Genomic DNA, 15,518 nt, shown 5'->3' on the forward strand with positions numbered 1-15,518 from the left:
TACTATTCTGGATTAATGGGAAGGGTATACTGTTACTTCAATCTATTAAAACTTATATTATTTAGAATGCCCTCCGCCTCTTATTAGCTGTGTTCGGTAATGCAAATCTGAGGCGTCGGAGTCTCTTTTTCTACAGTGCACGTGACATATGCTATAATATAAGAGCACTCAGATTTGCATTACTGAACGCAGGCTGAGATTGCCGAGAAAACATTTTCGATCGCTTGAAACAATAAACGATTAGTGGTAAGAAGGAGCTTGCTGTCTCGTTCACTCTCGGCGCGCCGTAGGTGAGCTTGCATGTGTTACAGCGCCGCTCACGATAAATGGCTAACTTATAGGCGTGGAAAAGTAACGTTTTGATGTCGAAATTTATATTGCATGCCATTTCGTTATTATTTGCTTAATTGTGAAAATGTGACTTGTTTCGTACTTATCAAATTCGTAATTATCGATCACAACTAAAGTTATCTTAGAATTTTATATGTAAAAGCGTATATTTTACTTGTTTCAACAGTTGTTAGACCATGTGTTTCTGCCCGAATATAGGCTCACTTTACATGTCTTTTACGATTGTCAAGGGAGGAAATAAGAAGAGTTCTCATCGATTTTTACAAGTGTTTTAAAGCGAGTGTTTTCTCATCATTTCGTTTCATCGAAATTATTTTTATTTTAAAATGGCATGCAACATAAATTAACGTGTTATTCCTCGCTTCTGACATCACGATTCCAACATGGCCGCCGCGACTACTCAAGAGCCTTAAGGTGAAATCACACGGAAATCAGCATACAGGACAGAGGATGCGTGATTCGAACAGCCAATCAGCGCTCTTCCGCATTTTTCTATCCCATGTCTTTCCCACGATTGGCTGTTCGAATCATGCATCCTCTGTTCTGCATGTGATTCTCGTACCGTGTGATTTCATTTTTAATATTTTGATTCATGGGACTAATAGACATAACATTTTATTGCCAGATTCTTTTGTTTCATGCAAAAATGCAAATGAGCATAATTTTATTAAAATTGAACTTAAAGGATGTCTTCAAAATAATTATCCAAGAATTTATGAGTAATAAAATAATAAATATAAATAAATAATAGCAAGCCTACATTTAAAAACATTTTGTGTTATCATTATCTTTAATTAAGATTTTTTTTTAAATGGAATTGCATTCATTTTCATTACACGAATCTAATACTTTCATGTAATTCAATAAAAATGGGACGCGACTTTTTTCTTGCACTAAAACGTTTTTTATTCCTTGCCTGCACGCTTACACTCGTCAGTTCTGGATTGCACTAGTTCAATTCAGTTCAGTTTTAGTGCAGGAATAAAAGACAAACCTTGGTTCTGCTCTCGTTCCGCGTTAGGATTTGAGTACAAGAATTATCGTAATGCTTACTTAAACTTAAGCTGTAGATGTAAGTAATGCACAAACTTTCACGTATGACGTACAACTTATTACCGTGTCTCCAAGAGACGGCAAATAGTCGTATGTCGTAAACCAAAGCATTAAACAGGTTCTACATTGCAAGCCAGTTGCATCGCAAGTTTGTTGCGACAGCCAATCTAAAGCGTTGATTTCAAAATTCGATTGTTGGCTGTCACAAACTTGCGATCAGCTTGCAATTAATGTAGAACCGGCTTTACTTACATCTACAGCTTACTGCAACTTAATACTCATATTTATAGTCAGGCCTTATATTTAAAGCTTCCTTAAATTTATCTTTAGACTCTATGAATTATTTTATTGGCTGCTGAGCATAAGTACAAAGTCTGACTATGAATACAGGCATAAGTTTCTAATGGCGGTTTCGCGAGTTTCGCGTGGAGCGGCCCGATCGAGTTTGCATCAATCTAGGTTGAAGTAAAATGATGTTTTATGCTGTTGGTAGAGCATGTAACGTCAACCAATAGCGAAGCATTTTCCAATCCAAGTTGATTCAAACTCGGTCGGGCCGAAAACGCTATAAGGGGCTCCCAATAAAAGGAACAGACAACAGAGAATAAGAATTTTAAGCTATCAGAAACTGTGTATTTCACAATACATGATTTCTAATAGGTTCAAATTCTTACGGAATCTAAGTAAATGTTACAATTCTTGTGCTCAGACCCTTACGCTATTTCGCTGTATTGGTAAGTACCCTAACGTATATTGTGGTTGTATTCCAAAATTTACTGCCAGTACTGAAAATGTATAATTTACGTCTCGTGCACTACAGATTTTCAGTACTAGCAATAAATTTTGGAACACAGCCTATATCAATAGTTTTAACACTGGTAGTGAATATGGAAACGCATCCTAAATGTTACGTGTCGCGTGAAATTAATGAAATATGATGTCAGTAGAGCATATTATAAGCAATATAATAATTTAATAATTAATTAATAATTAATAATTATTATTATTATATATAATTAATTAATTAATAGCGAAATGAATAAAATGAATAAAATTAATTAATATTATTTATAATTAATTGTTATAATATGTTATTATATTTATAATTAAAAGTTAATTAATAATTAATAATTTGTAATTTTAATTTTAATTGTAATCATTTTTTTAATAATAATTTTAATAATTTTTTCTATCCTGAGGATTTAGTACAGAGATGAACCACATCTTCTTTTTATGATTTTATCGACAATGTTGGAAAATGTATATAGTCACGTAGTTCCCAAAATAAATGTACTGGCGGTAGTGTACGAGTGATTTCAACGGTAACAGGAAAAAGATTGTGGCTTCTTTCAGCTTTTTCTCTGATGGTACTATAACCTTACTAATGAGTCAGAGAATCATAATGGTGTAGGAAAGAATGTTTTGATTCATATCGAGCAGGTGTCATTTACCTAAGAAAGAAGATTTGATTGTATTTGTTGTCATACAGAATAGCAATGTCAGAAGAAATTTCAATAAAAGGTTTAAGCCAAAGAGATAAGAATGAAAGAGATAAGAATGATCCTACAACGTTGTCGGAATTATTTGACAACGCTTTCGAAATGTTTAACAATATTAATGCTACGGTAGAACCAACGAACAGTCCGAAAGTACAGGTAAGATTTTTAAATTCTGATTTTTTTGTGATCTTACTATTTAGCTGATTCCACAATGAGTCGGTAGTTGGTAGTCCTAAGTCTTATACGCATTTTACAATGAGCCATTAAGCTGGTTCTACAATGAATCAGTAGTCTGATTAAATCTTAAGTCTTAACCAGTTTTAACCTAAGTAGGTGACTATGGTTATTCTACTAGTTGTTAATTGTATCAACTAGTAACAACGAGTCGTTTAATTTGACAAATAGGAAGGAATAAAATTAAATTTTGTCAGTCTTAAGAAAATCGATAGTCTTAGTTGTATAAGTTGGTTGTTGGCCAACTTCACTGACAAGACTTAGGACTACTGATTACCGACTCATTGTAGAATCAGCTTTGGCTCCATTCAGCAGAAAAAGCAGCTTTGTGGCTATTGTAAAATTCTTTATAATGTATGATTGATCTTGCTCTTAATTTCTCGTTGGATCTGAATTTATAAACTAATCATATTTAAGAATTTTACAACAGTTGCAAAGTTGCTTTTTCTGCTGAATGGAGCCAATCTGTAATTCTATTTATAATACAAAACTTAGTAAGAGCTCATTTTGTAGGCAATTTTAGCAGCAACAGAAAACTTTCTTATCATTTTTCGTTATCTCTTTATTATCAAGTTTTAATCAACACACAAAAAAAAATAACTTTGTTGCTTCATTACTTCTAAGTATTTTTCTTAATTAATTGAAGCATTTTTTAATTTAGTCTTATACCCCAAACTGTCGATTAAAACGATAAAATACTTTTCTATACTTTCTTCTCTTTTCAAACTTCTGGCGACTGGCGCCTTTACATAAATAAATACATTGACTAGTAAGTGTATACATTTCCTAAAGTTGACACATTTGACTGTGACAAAATTGTCACAGTAAAAGTATACATTTTAATAAACGGTTTTAGTATTAATTTTAATATATGATAATTATTCGGTTTAGTCACATTTGCTCAAAAATGAAATTATATTTTATTCGATGTGTTTTTATTCGAAACGAATGAATCTGGCAAATAAAAAATTATTCTGCTCCACGAACTAAGATATTAATCATAGAAGTTTGCCATTATTAAAGTAAGAAATCCTATCATATCGACATAATGGAGTTCTTCTCTCTCCGTGTATAATAATAATGATTTCTGATTGAGAAAAAACATTGAAGATAAATATTAAAATGCACTTTGATTAAAAAAAAGAATATGAATACATGATGAATGAATGTCCATTATTGGCAGGTATGAGGGTCGTTTGAAAAGTTTTGAGCCCAACATAGAAACAAGTACTTTTTCGGTTAAATTCAGTTTTATTTTTCGATATAGTCTCCTTTTAAGTCGATAACACTTTTCTCGGCGATGTGTGTGTATGTGTGCTTCAATGCCTTTAATCCATTCAAATAATAGTTGACATCTTGCTCTGCAAAATAGGCTTCTATGGATGATGATCTTCTCGTTTAATGAAAATTTCTGTCCTCCGAGCCAAACTTTGAGCCTAGGAAACAGAAAAAAGTCGCAGATCTGGTGAATACGGTGGGTAATCAATCAATTCAAAGCGCAATTAGTGAATTTTTGCCATGGCGACCGTCGATATATGAGACGGTGTGTTATCTTGATGAAATAGCATCTTTTTTCTTTTTCAAAAGCCATTTTTTCGCAATTTCTGCCTTTACCTTGTCAAATAATGATGCGAAATATACCTCCGTTATCGTTTCTCCTTTTTCAAGATAGTCAATGAACACAATTCCATGACAATTCCAAAGACAGTCACAAAAATGAAACCGTTTTCGCCTTCTTTAAAGCAGGTTTACCCTTTGTAATCCACTGTTTTGACTGTTCCTTCTCAGAAGCGAAGTAGTGGATCCAAGTTTCATCAACAGTTATTAATCGACGCAAAAAATCGATTTGTTTCGTTTAAATCGCTCCAACAGAGCCTTGGAAATGTTCATTCGAATGCGTTTTTGATCCACAGTGAGCAAACGCGCAATTAGCTTACGCATTCTTAATTCTTTAGTCAATATGTGATAAACACATTCTTTCGATATTTTCACAGTTTCTACTAATTCTCTAATCTTGACTCGACGATTGTCCAGTACAATTTGGTGAACTTTTTCGATGTTATCGATAGTGATCGCAGTTGTTAGTTGTCCCGAATGCTCATCATCAATCAAGCTGGTTTAATCACGTTTAAAAATTCTACCCATCTTTTCACGATGGTAAATAATAGGGCAGAAACGTAAACAGCGTCCAATTCGGCTTTAATTTGTAAGGTACTGCCTTTCAAATGCAAGAACTTAATCACGACATGATATTCGATTTTTTCCATTTTTACAAAAATACTAACTAATCGACTAGCACAAATGACTGTCAAACAACAACTGAGCATCCACAATGACTACAATTTTCACAGGTATCTTTTAAAGAATGTAGTACGATTGTAGTACCAGCATTTTGACGAGTAATGTCATCTTCATGTTGAGGATCAAAAATTTTCAAACGACCCTCGAATATGCTATAGTTTTATTTGTTACATGACATGTCCTACGGGGATTGTCTAATCTTTTCAATTTTTATTATTTTTATATATTGTACACTCATCTATTTAGTAAAGATTTTAATATATAAAATATATGTGGCCATGGAGTTTGTACATCTTAGGGTGCTGTGTATACATTTGCTAGAAAAATGTTATTTATTTAAATTGATGTAATTTGCTTATGTAGGTATACGTTTATTAAATCGGGTATGAAAATGTATACATTTCTAGTAAAAGTTAAATAGTTTCTAGTAATAGTTTAAATTTCATTGTTTGCGAATACATTTATTTATTAGTATATGTATAATTGCAAACAAGACAACAGTCTCTGACATACAACCAGACAAAAAGATCCTATCCAGTCTTCCATATGTCAAAGGAACAACAGATCGGATTGGCAAGATATTAAACAAACACAATATCCGAGCTATCTTTAAATCACCCAAAAAGATAGGACAAATCTTAAGAAATCCTAAAGATCAAAGACCACTCAACTCCGCAGGAGTATATAAAATACCTTGTTTCTGCGGGCAAGTATATGGAGAAACCGGGAGAATGGTCAACTTACGGCTAAAAGAACACCAACGTGATGTTAAAACACATCACGCAGTCAGCATTATCAAAACACAACATCGAAATAGGACATTAAATATTGTTTGACAAAACAACCACAATAGACAACATTGAATCGTACTTTCCAAGAAAGTATAGAGAAGCCATAGAGATACAAAAATACCCTAACAATCTAAATAGAGATAATGGCTACAACATAAATAAAATGTGGAAAACCATTCTCCCGGTTATTAAAGACCGACCACCCCCTCCTCCCACTCACAATTCTCTTCTTTCCCCCTATCATTCCAACAAGTAGCATAATATAAAAGAAACAGCCCAGAGGAACAGCTTAGTATTAGGCTCCTTGCCTTGATGAAGTGGGCTGCAAGGTTCACGAAACGTTGGCATTCCAAGAATGGATCTGGACACGGAGGAAATTCGCGAAACGCATAATCTTTATATAAGGATATATATTCTTGTAAACTACTGATAATATTAAATTGACCAGTAATTAATTATTTATTTTGATAAATATGTATAATTAATTAATTCGAGAAAATAAGAAAGAATTGCAGAACGTTGCATCTAATCGCGATTTTATTCTTGTAAGAAAAATAATACTATGTTATTTATAAGTTACTTATAAATTATTAAGTTTGAATTAAGTCTAGTTTAAATTTAATTAAATTTTACATATTTTATAAATTAAGTTTAGTTCAATTTTAAATTTACGTTACCATTTTTCGAATAACCGTTAGTCATAATCCACGAATATTTAGAAAGGAACGCGCGTCTTGAACATGCCTCTATATTTCTGCAAATTCAGAATTAATTATTCTTAATTCTAAATTAAAAAAGACGAAGAGTAAGTTGAACCGAGATTAAAGTTAATTTACATTAGTGGAAATGGATATTAGGCACTTATGACGCCACGTGTATACATGCACATACGTACGTACATACATATGTATACATATATATATATATATATATACATACTAGGATGATCATCTATACAAATTTATTTCTTTTTAAAGTAGAACTCGTTTATTATTGCAATAAAAATTATAATAGTTTTTTTCTTTTCTTGTTATTTGTTGCAGTTGGACATAAAACGAGCAATGCATATGTTTGAGGATGCAACGAGACTTGTATCTATAGTGGATATGTTTAGCGATAACGAAACTTTTGAAGAAGTAGCCACAGAGAATATCAAGTATTTTTTATTACCGGCTCTATTGGGAAAACTTACCAATCAGTTATGCATTATCGATGATAGACTGCATTTGGCTAAAGTAGCAGAAATCTATTTTATAGATTTTTTAAAACGGCTAAAAGCATATGGTCTGGTAACAGATGTTGAAATACCACAAATTAGTACAGTTGATGAGAAAAAGGAAGCAGGAGATAATGAAAATACATCAGAATCAAGGATATTAGAGAATATGGTTGAGTTTTTTAATTATATGATTGTTGTAAACTGTTATAAAGTATAATTATTTTAATTCTGCTTATTTTAGATGATCCGTAGAAATGCAAAGTTACAAAGATATCAACAGGAGAAGGATTTGGAATCTCGTTTGGATACTTTAAAGAAGAACTTAGATAATCCTAACATTGATGACGAATTTAAGAGAGAATATTTTGTTACTCTTATAAAATTATATGCAGTTCGAATCATTGATGATTTAAATTTCTTAAAAAAAGAAAAAACAATTTTGGAGAATATGAAGGAAATGAAATCGATGCATACTTCGACTTCTGAAATACAAAAGAAGCAAAAATCACCAGCTCCAAAACTGCAACCCATTATCATTACACGTGACGAAATACAAAAGAAAGTTTTTGGAGCAGGCTACCCAAGTTTACCAGTCTTAACGGTGCAAGAATTTTACGAGCAAAAAATCAAGGATGGAGAGTAAGTAGAGATTACGCCAGTCAAAAATTTAAGACTATTAAAGGTCGTCTGTAATGGGAGTAGTATGGTAAGGCGTAAACCGTCGTAAAAAATCGACCAATCACAGTCTAAAGTGAAAAGAATAATCGATTGATCAATTTCTTATAACTTATGGCTTAGTATACAATATTATACTCATTGTAGATAGTCTATTAGTTGAAAATGTCTATTATATGAAGTTAACACACGTTATGCTTTAACACATTTTTATTATTTTATATTGTTTTGTAATGAAATAAGATTAATTTCAAATAAAATTAATATAAAATGTTTGAAAATTTGACAGAAAATACTTTTTAGACAATTTTTTTACAAAAAAAAATTAGAAAATATTTGATACTTTTTTCATCAAAATCATTTCTCTTACATTTAATCACTTTTTACTAATGTATGGCTAATGTAGCTGCAAGTTAATTTTTTTACAGAAATTTTTTCTGCCAGTATTCTAAAATAATCTATATATTAGTTTTTGGGAAAAGACACTTGTAAATTTTTTTTTAATTAAACAACTATGTTAATTACGACTTTATAAATATAATGCTTATTTTCAAATTTAAAAAATTAGTAAAATATTAATAGAAAAGGAAGAGGCTACGAGCCGAACAAGTTGTATGTGCTTTATAATGTATATTTATAAAGTAGACAACTAACAAACATTTCGACCCCTATTGGATCATTATTAATGTTGATATAACATTATAAATTTAAAATTGTCTTAAGTCGCAGTAACATCTGTACGCAAATTTCTATACCTAAACTATCCCTTAAAGTAATAATTGATGACAATGGATGATCGGTCATCAAATCATGATATCATCGTCAGTGGTGCCGACTATTATATAATTTATTACTCGGGGGTTTTCGAGGTCGCTGATTACGAATCTGACCTCAGATTTTCAAAATTCAAAATGGCGGATCCAAGAAAATTTTTATACCTAAACCATCTCTTAAAGCAATAATTGATGACAATGGATAATCGAAAATGGTCATCAAATCATGATATCTTGAAACATCGTCAGTGGTGATATTATACAAAAGTGTAGTGGCCGGTAAAGTGCACATGATCCTGATTATAATACGAGTCATATAATTCAATTTTGTATGACAATCAAGTATTCAATTCATTTTTTAATAAATTACAATTGTTGGCGCTTATCAGAGTGTGTGTGGCTTGGTACCAGCCCGTTGGCTGTGCTGCGTGATCGTGGCGTGTTAGCGACGTATCGTGTCGCTGATGGGGCCCACCGAAAGGGAGGGCATGCGCGCGACTATGCTGCCTGTGTGTAACCGCCGCGCTTCTCTCTCTGTCGGTTTTCGAGATGCTTCCGTGTGCGATCTTCTTGCGGTGAACACGTACAAGACCGCTGGTGCGCAAAAACCGTATTTTTATTCTTTGATCTAATATATGCGAGTGCAAATCTATAAAAAATAAAGTATGTTATATCAAGGCAAGGTTTTATCATTTATCACGCGCAACCAATTCCTTCGGGCAAGCCACAAGGCATGAGACACAAGTCTCCAACAAAGAGAAAATAGCGCTCCACATAGCGCAACGGGGACATTGAGGTCCTCTCATTAACAACAATTATTTAATTATTCATTAATGTATATAATTATGTGATGTTTCAAGATGATATCATGATTTGATGACCATTTTCGACCATCCATTGTCATCAATTATTGCTTTAAGGGATGGTTTAGGCATAGAAATTTTCTTGGATCCGCCATTTTGAATTTTGAAAATCTGAGGTCAGATTCGTAATCAGCGATCCTGAAAACCCCCGAGTAATAAATTTCAACTGAATTCTACGTAAAGAAAAATATATGCTTCAAAGAGTTAAATTATAAAATAAGAAATAGGACTCTCTGGCTCAGAAGCGTCTCTGTAATTTAAACATGCGGAGATCTTACGTTATTAAAGAATATTTTTCTTGCAAGATAATTTTTATTTCCTTAAAAAATCATATAAATCTCATTTTTATGTGATTTTTACTTTATGCCATAGGCCTTTGTAAAATTTGCACAAAATTTTCAGATTTGACAGTATCCATTTGTACCTGTATTAGTATAGCTCCATAAAGTATCAGTCCAATTGAAATATCAATAACTGACTTCAAAAGTAGAAATTTCAACCTTTAAAATGTTTTTTAAAAGTAGAGATTTTACTCTTAAAATGCTTTTTTAAAAATCTCGTTACAATCATTATTCTTTTGTTAATAACTTTTTTTAACGAAAGACGACCGCCAACTAACATTTTATATGTAAAAATTTTATTACAAGTTTTTACCTTTAATTTGTTTTTAATTCAACATTGAAGCAAAAGTGATCATTTTGCTTCAACGTTCATAACTCGGTGAAAAAAAATCGTACAACATTCAATAAAAAAGCAAATTGGAAATAAAAATTCATTCTTTCGGCTGCTGTAAACCGTATATATATATATATATATATAATGTATAAGGAACCATCCTGCAATAACCTTGACCTTGACATGTGTTGTCAAGGTCATAACCCTGAGTGATCTCCGACAGGATCACTTTCATGTTGACGGTCGTCTTTCGTTAAAAAAAGTTATTAACAAAAGAAGTTTGAAAAATGATATCTTTTCTCTACTATATAAAACAGAAATTTTCTGCTTTAAAGTATATTTTCCATGAGAAGCGACTCCCATTCCACCTCTACCCCCTGCCAAGGGGCGCATGACTTCCCGAGATTAACCATATTTCTTTGGAAAATCGTGCGCCTTGAAACAGGGGAGGGGAGGGGAAGGGAGATAGAGCAAAGTCGCTTCACATGGAAGTTAAGCGTCTCCCCAAGCAGGAGGGATGGAATGAGAGTCGCTTTGCGTGGAAATTATGTACCCCCAAGTAAAATGTTTTTGTTTAATAACTTTTTAATGAAGGACGACGGATAAAACTTGTTGGAGGTCACTCAGAGATAGGACCTTGACAACATATGTCAAGGTCAAGATCATTGGAGTGTGATTCCTTATACTGCATATTTACCAAATTTTGTAAAAAAATTTTCAGATTTGGCAGGTATTCATTTATGTTCGTATAGCTCCATAAAGGATGAATTAGATTGAGAAATATCAATTACCTATTTCAAATATAGAGATTTCAAGCTTTTTTGGTTTTTGTCTGCGATGATTTTTCATCGAGTTACTGTGTTCTGAATATTGCACAATTTTGAGCGTGTTCAAAAGTGTTTCCTATTTTTTTGTTGAATAGTGTAATAAACTTTGGAATAAACTTTTTTTTTATTAAATTTTGAAATTGATAAGAAAAATTGGTAATAACAAAGAAATTGTGTTATTTTCAGCTGGCCCGATTCATCACAACAAAGTGTAACCGATTCTCGATGTTTACAAGATATAGCGAATAAAGATGTAATGGCAATTAATGAGGATAGTGAAACCGTTTTGAAGGAAAAAAAAGAAGAAAAAGACGATCCCGAATATCTTGAACAACTGCGTGCAATGGATGAATATAAAGACACACATCGTCGTGGATGGGGTAATCGTGCTAATAGAAGTTAAGACGTCTGAGAATAAAATTGATGTAATTCCTTGGAATGCTTTTTTATGTCTTCGTTTATAAGACTTTATGTTTTAATTACATTTCATTGAATTAAAATAAAGATGAGAATCTGTTTTAAAACAGTAAAATAAGTAATGGAAACGAGAGATGCTAATCTTTATAGCTCCTGTTGTTTTTCACTACTGTCTCACGAGGGACCGTTCCAAATTGCAAAAGCGATATCAAAAAACTAACGCTATTAGTCGAAACATCACATTTGAAATAGATATTCTAAATCTTGGAATCCTGTATTGGGATCCTCCTCCACCCGATTTGGTACGATATTTGGCCATTTCAAATTTAACTCAAAATATCTCGTGAACAATACATTTTTAATGCAAGTTGTATGAAGAGAGAGGGTTTGAAGAGAGATAAGCGTCGTTAGATAAGCTACGTATATTTTGGGTTTAGGGCCCATTTTGGACCCAATAAAGCTCAGATTAATTTTTTTTTTATAGAAATGCCTACTTTGTATTGTAGATTTATATTTTATAGAAAAAAAAACAAGGAAATTTTGTTGCCAGTAATTTTCCGCTAAACTTTTAATAAGTGTAAAATAGTGCTCAAATACTTTTGAAATATATTTCGGTTAATGAAGGGAAGGGGCCAACGGATAATCCACTCGAAGGTGACAGCGAAGGATATGCAAAACTACGTACCGACATTTTTTTTTATATCTTAAAATAAATTGCCTTAATTGGCTGGATCATCTGTTGGTCTTATCTACATTGGCCGAAATATATTTTAAAATAAGAACTTGAGCGCTATGTTGCGCTTATTAAAGGAAGAGCGAAAAATTACCGGGTACAAAATTCTTTGTTTTTTTCCATAGGATACGAATCTGCAACAAAAAGTAGACATTTCTATAGAAAAAAAATTAACTTGAGCCTTATTGGAGCCTTATATCAAAAGACCCTAAACCAAAAATCTAAGTAGCTCATCTAACGGTCCTTTTCAAACTCTACATACATTTGAAACATTTTCCAAAAATATATTGTTCTCGAGATATTTTGTATCAAAGTTAAAATGACCAAATATGTTTCGTACTAAATCGGGTATAGAATTTATAGGATCCCAAGATTTGACTATCTAGAATATTTAAACGTGATCTTTCGACTGATAGTGTTAGTTTTTTAATATTGCTTTTGCAATTTTTTTTCCTTTGTCAGATTGTGACAGCAGAAGCAATAAAATTACAAATACTTGTAAAATATAACAGAATAGAATAAATAGAATAAATATAATTTAAATAGAATAGTGATAAATAAATTGGAATTTTGGCCATTATTCATAGTTATTTAATTTTTGTTTTAAGATTATCGTTAGATGTTAATATGATTTTACAGTTAGTTTGATATCTTACGATTAGTATGATACCTTAAAACCTGGAGTGTAGGGAAATGGCGGATACCTAAGGGAAAGTTAAATAAAACTGTCAATTATTTATTAATAAAAATCTTTATTTAAAAGATATTATTAACATTAGTTATTTATCTATTAATTACAATAATTAACATTAATTTATTGTTGATATAAATTATAATTTTAAATGAGAAAGGAAATCCATACCATTCGGAATTACTTACATTGCCGCAACGTGAGGTGATGCTATATCAGTTTTTTTTTTTAATTATGGTTTTTATATTGATAGTATACAAATGTTAATTATTGTAGTTTAAAATCAATATCCTTTAAGTAAAAACTTCTACATTCCAAAATTTATTACAAGCACTGAAAATCTATAATTTACATTACGTGCACTATAGATTTTTAGTAAGAGCAATTTTTGGAACACAGTCAATTGAAGTAATCGCTGGTTCTATTTAACTTTTTCCTTCGGTATTCACATCTCATTCTCTTCCTCACAATATCATCGTAAACATGTAATGCTTTATCTTAAGGGAACCTGGTTTAGATGGTCCAAATTTTTAATTTTTATTAAAATTAAAGTTCTTATTTTCTAATTTTTTTTTTCTTTAATCAATAGTATTACTCTCAGAAAATGTACTCGTAAAGTTTCAAACCAAAATTCGAAATACTTTTGCAGCTTGACGAACAGGTATACAGCACGCGCGACAGAAGCGTCTATAATTGTGCTCCGCTTCTCGATTCTTAGCATAGCATTATTGATCTTAGTAGATGTATATTTTTAAAAAAGACAAATTTTCAAACGAATTTTGTCATGTTCTTTTGCACGACAAACAGAAAGCATGACCTTTTCTGTTCGTTCTTTAAGAAAGGATCTTCTGCGCTGACTGTCACGGAAGATACATCCGCTAAAAAGACAGATACTGGTGTCGTTGGAACTCATTAGAAAAGAAAGAATTTAGTAAGATGTTCAGAAATTTTGCATCAACGACAGTATTATTAAATTGATAAAATAATCAAATTAATAACAGAAAGAATAGAAATCAAAGTGAAAGAATAGAAATCCTAAATAGTACGCAATTTCTTTATATTTTAAAAATATTGATATCACATACCAATTTAATTTGCATTTCTCAATTATATATTTCGCAACTTCTATAATCTCTTATTTAACGTTGTTTATAATGTTGGAAAATAAGAATGTTTCTTAATCTAGTATCTTCAACCTATAATCTTACACAGAATCTTTAGTACAGCTGCTTTGTATTGATAATCGAAGCTGCGGACCCAAGATTCTCGGTTTTGATTGATGACCGCTCAGCTAATCAGTAAACGAATCCTATTTGCGCATCTTTTAGGATGCGTTCCGTTTCACGCATGATGCGCACGATGTAGTATCCTATCTTTCTTTAATATTTCGTGAAAGAAGAATAAAACGATATCGTGATGCGTTTATAATATGGGACTCTACATACACCATGTTATCCCTTCCACCATGCTCACATCGACCGATGTCTAGTAACTTTTTATTGTTTTATCAATGAGAGTATTTTATTGTATTTTAATGCACTGTATTTAAGGCACTATAAACGTGAGTATTCGCATATCCGCCATTTTTCTCCTTTCTACACTCCTTGCTTTGTTCCCACTCCGCCGCTGAGCTGAGGTCATTACGGTTGTTATAAGTTATAGCTTCTAAGATGTTGGAAAACTTGTAGCTTCGTATTGTATTTATGTATTTCTGCACTTCGAAATTTTACCATAAAACTAAGAGACGAAAAGAGGATATAAAAAGAATATAAAAAAAAAAACTGAAATATTGTATATTAACGAAGGCAAAAAAATTTATAAAATGCCTTGTTGCATTGTGGTAAACTATATCAATAGATCAGAAAAAGGTATTAGATTATTTAAATTTTCTGCGGATAATATTTGTCGACAACTTGCTGTATTGCTCTAAAATAAATACTGACTAAAATAATGACTTGTGAATAAATATCACTACACTTTCTCGCAGATGAGAAATTTCAATCCTTTTTTTCAAATTGACATATTTGCACCTTATCTAGAAATAACCTGAATGCCAGACACTCTTTAGGTCCTGCATTAATATTATGATAAATATTCAACTGATTTTGAGAGCAAAAATGGAATGAAAGGAACTACAAAATTTCAAGCAGCAAATACAAATCGTAACTTGTAATGACCTTAATCCGTCACAGCTCAGTGATGGAATGAGGACAGAACAGGAGTGGGAAAAGAAATAAAAAGTATGGTGGACGCAAATACGTTTCTAGTAGCTCTACTGTATTCATAGTCAGACCTTGTACTTAAGGCTTCCTTAAATTAAGATGTTCAGTCCTTAAATTTAAGATGCTCAGTTAATGAAATAATTCTTCGTAGAGTATCTGAAGATAAATTTTAAAGAAAGCCTTAAATATAAGGC

The 15,518-nt window shown here is 31.8% G+C and overlaps 1 protein-coding gene across 1 annotated transcript; it reads left to right on the top strand.

Annotated features, from left to right (window-relative positions):
* Positions 1–2,717: 2,717 nt before the first annotated feature.
* On the top strand, positions 2,718–15,053 carry Tap42 (immunoglobulin binding protein Tap42). Its single transcript, XM_011051277.2, has 4 exons — positions 2,718–3,059; positions 7,273–7,617; positions 7,690–8,087; positions 11,448–15,053. The coding sequence occupies exons 1-4, from the start codon at positions 2,901–2,903 to the stop codon at positions 11,662–11,664; spliced, it is 1,119 nt and encodes a 372-aa protein (XP_011049579.2). The 5' UTR covers positions 2,718–2,900; the 3' UTR covers positions 11,665–15,053.
* Positions 15,054–15,518: the final 465 nt, after the last annotated feature.

The sequence above is a fragment of the Acromyrmex echinatior genome, unplaced genomic scaffold (genome assembly GCF_024713525.1).
Source record: "Acromyrmex echinatior isolate Ae372 unplaced genomic scaffold, ASM2471352v2 Scaffold21, whole genome shotgun sequence".
Taxonomy (NCBI): Eukaryota; Metazoa; Arthropoda; class Insecta; order Hymenoptera; family Formicidae; genus Acromyrmex; species Acromyrmex echinatior.

Coding starts and splice junctions, on each gene's coding strand:
- Tap42 (XM_011051277.2), top strand. CDS start 2,901: ATGTCAGAAGAAATTTCAATAAAAGGTTTAAGCCAAAGAGATAAGAAT. Junction 3,060..7,272: donor CGAACAGTCCGAAAGTACAG/GTAAGATTTTTA, acceptor TATTTGTTGCAG/TTGGACATAAAACGAGCAAT. Junction 8,088..11,447: donor CAAAAAATCAAGGATGGAGA/GTAAGTAGAGAT, acceptor TGTTATTTTCAG/CTGGCCCGATTCATCACAAC.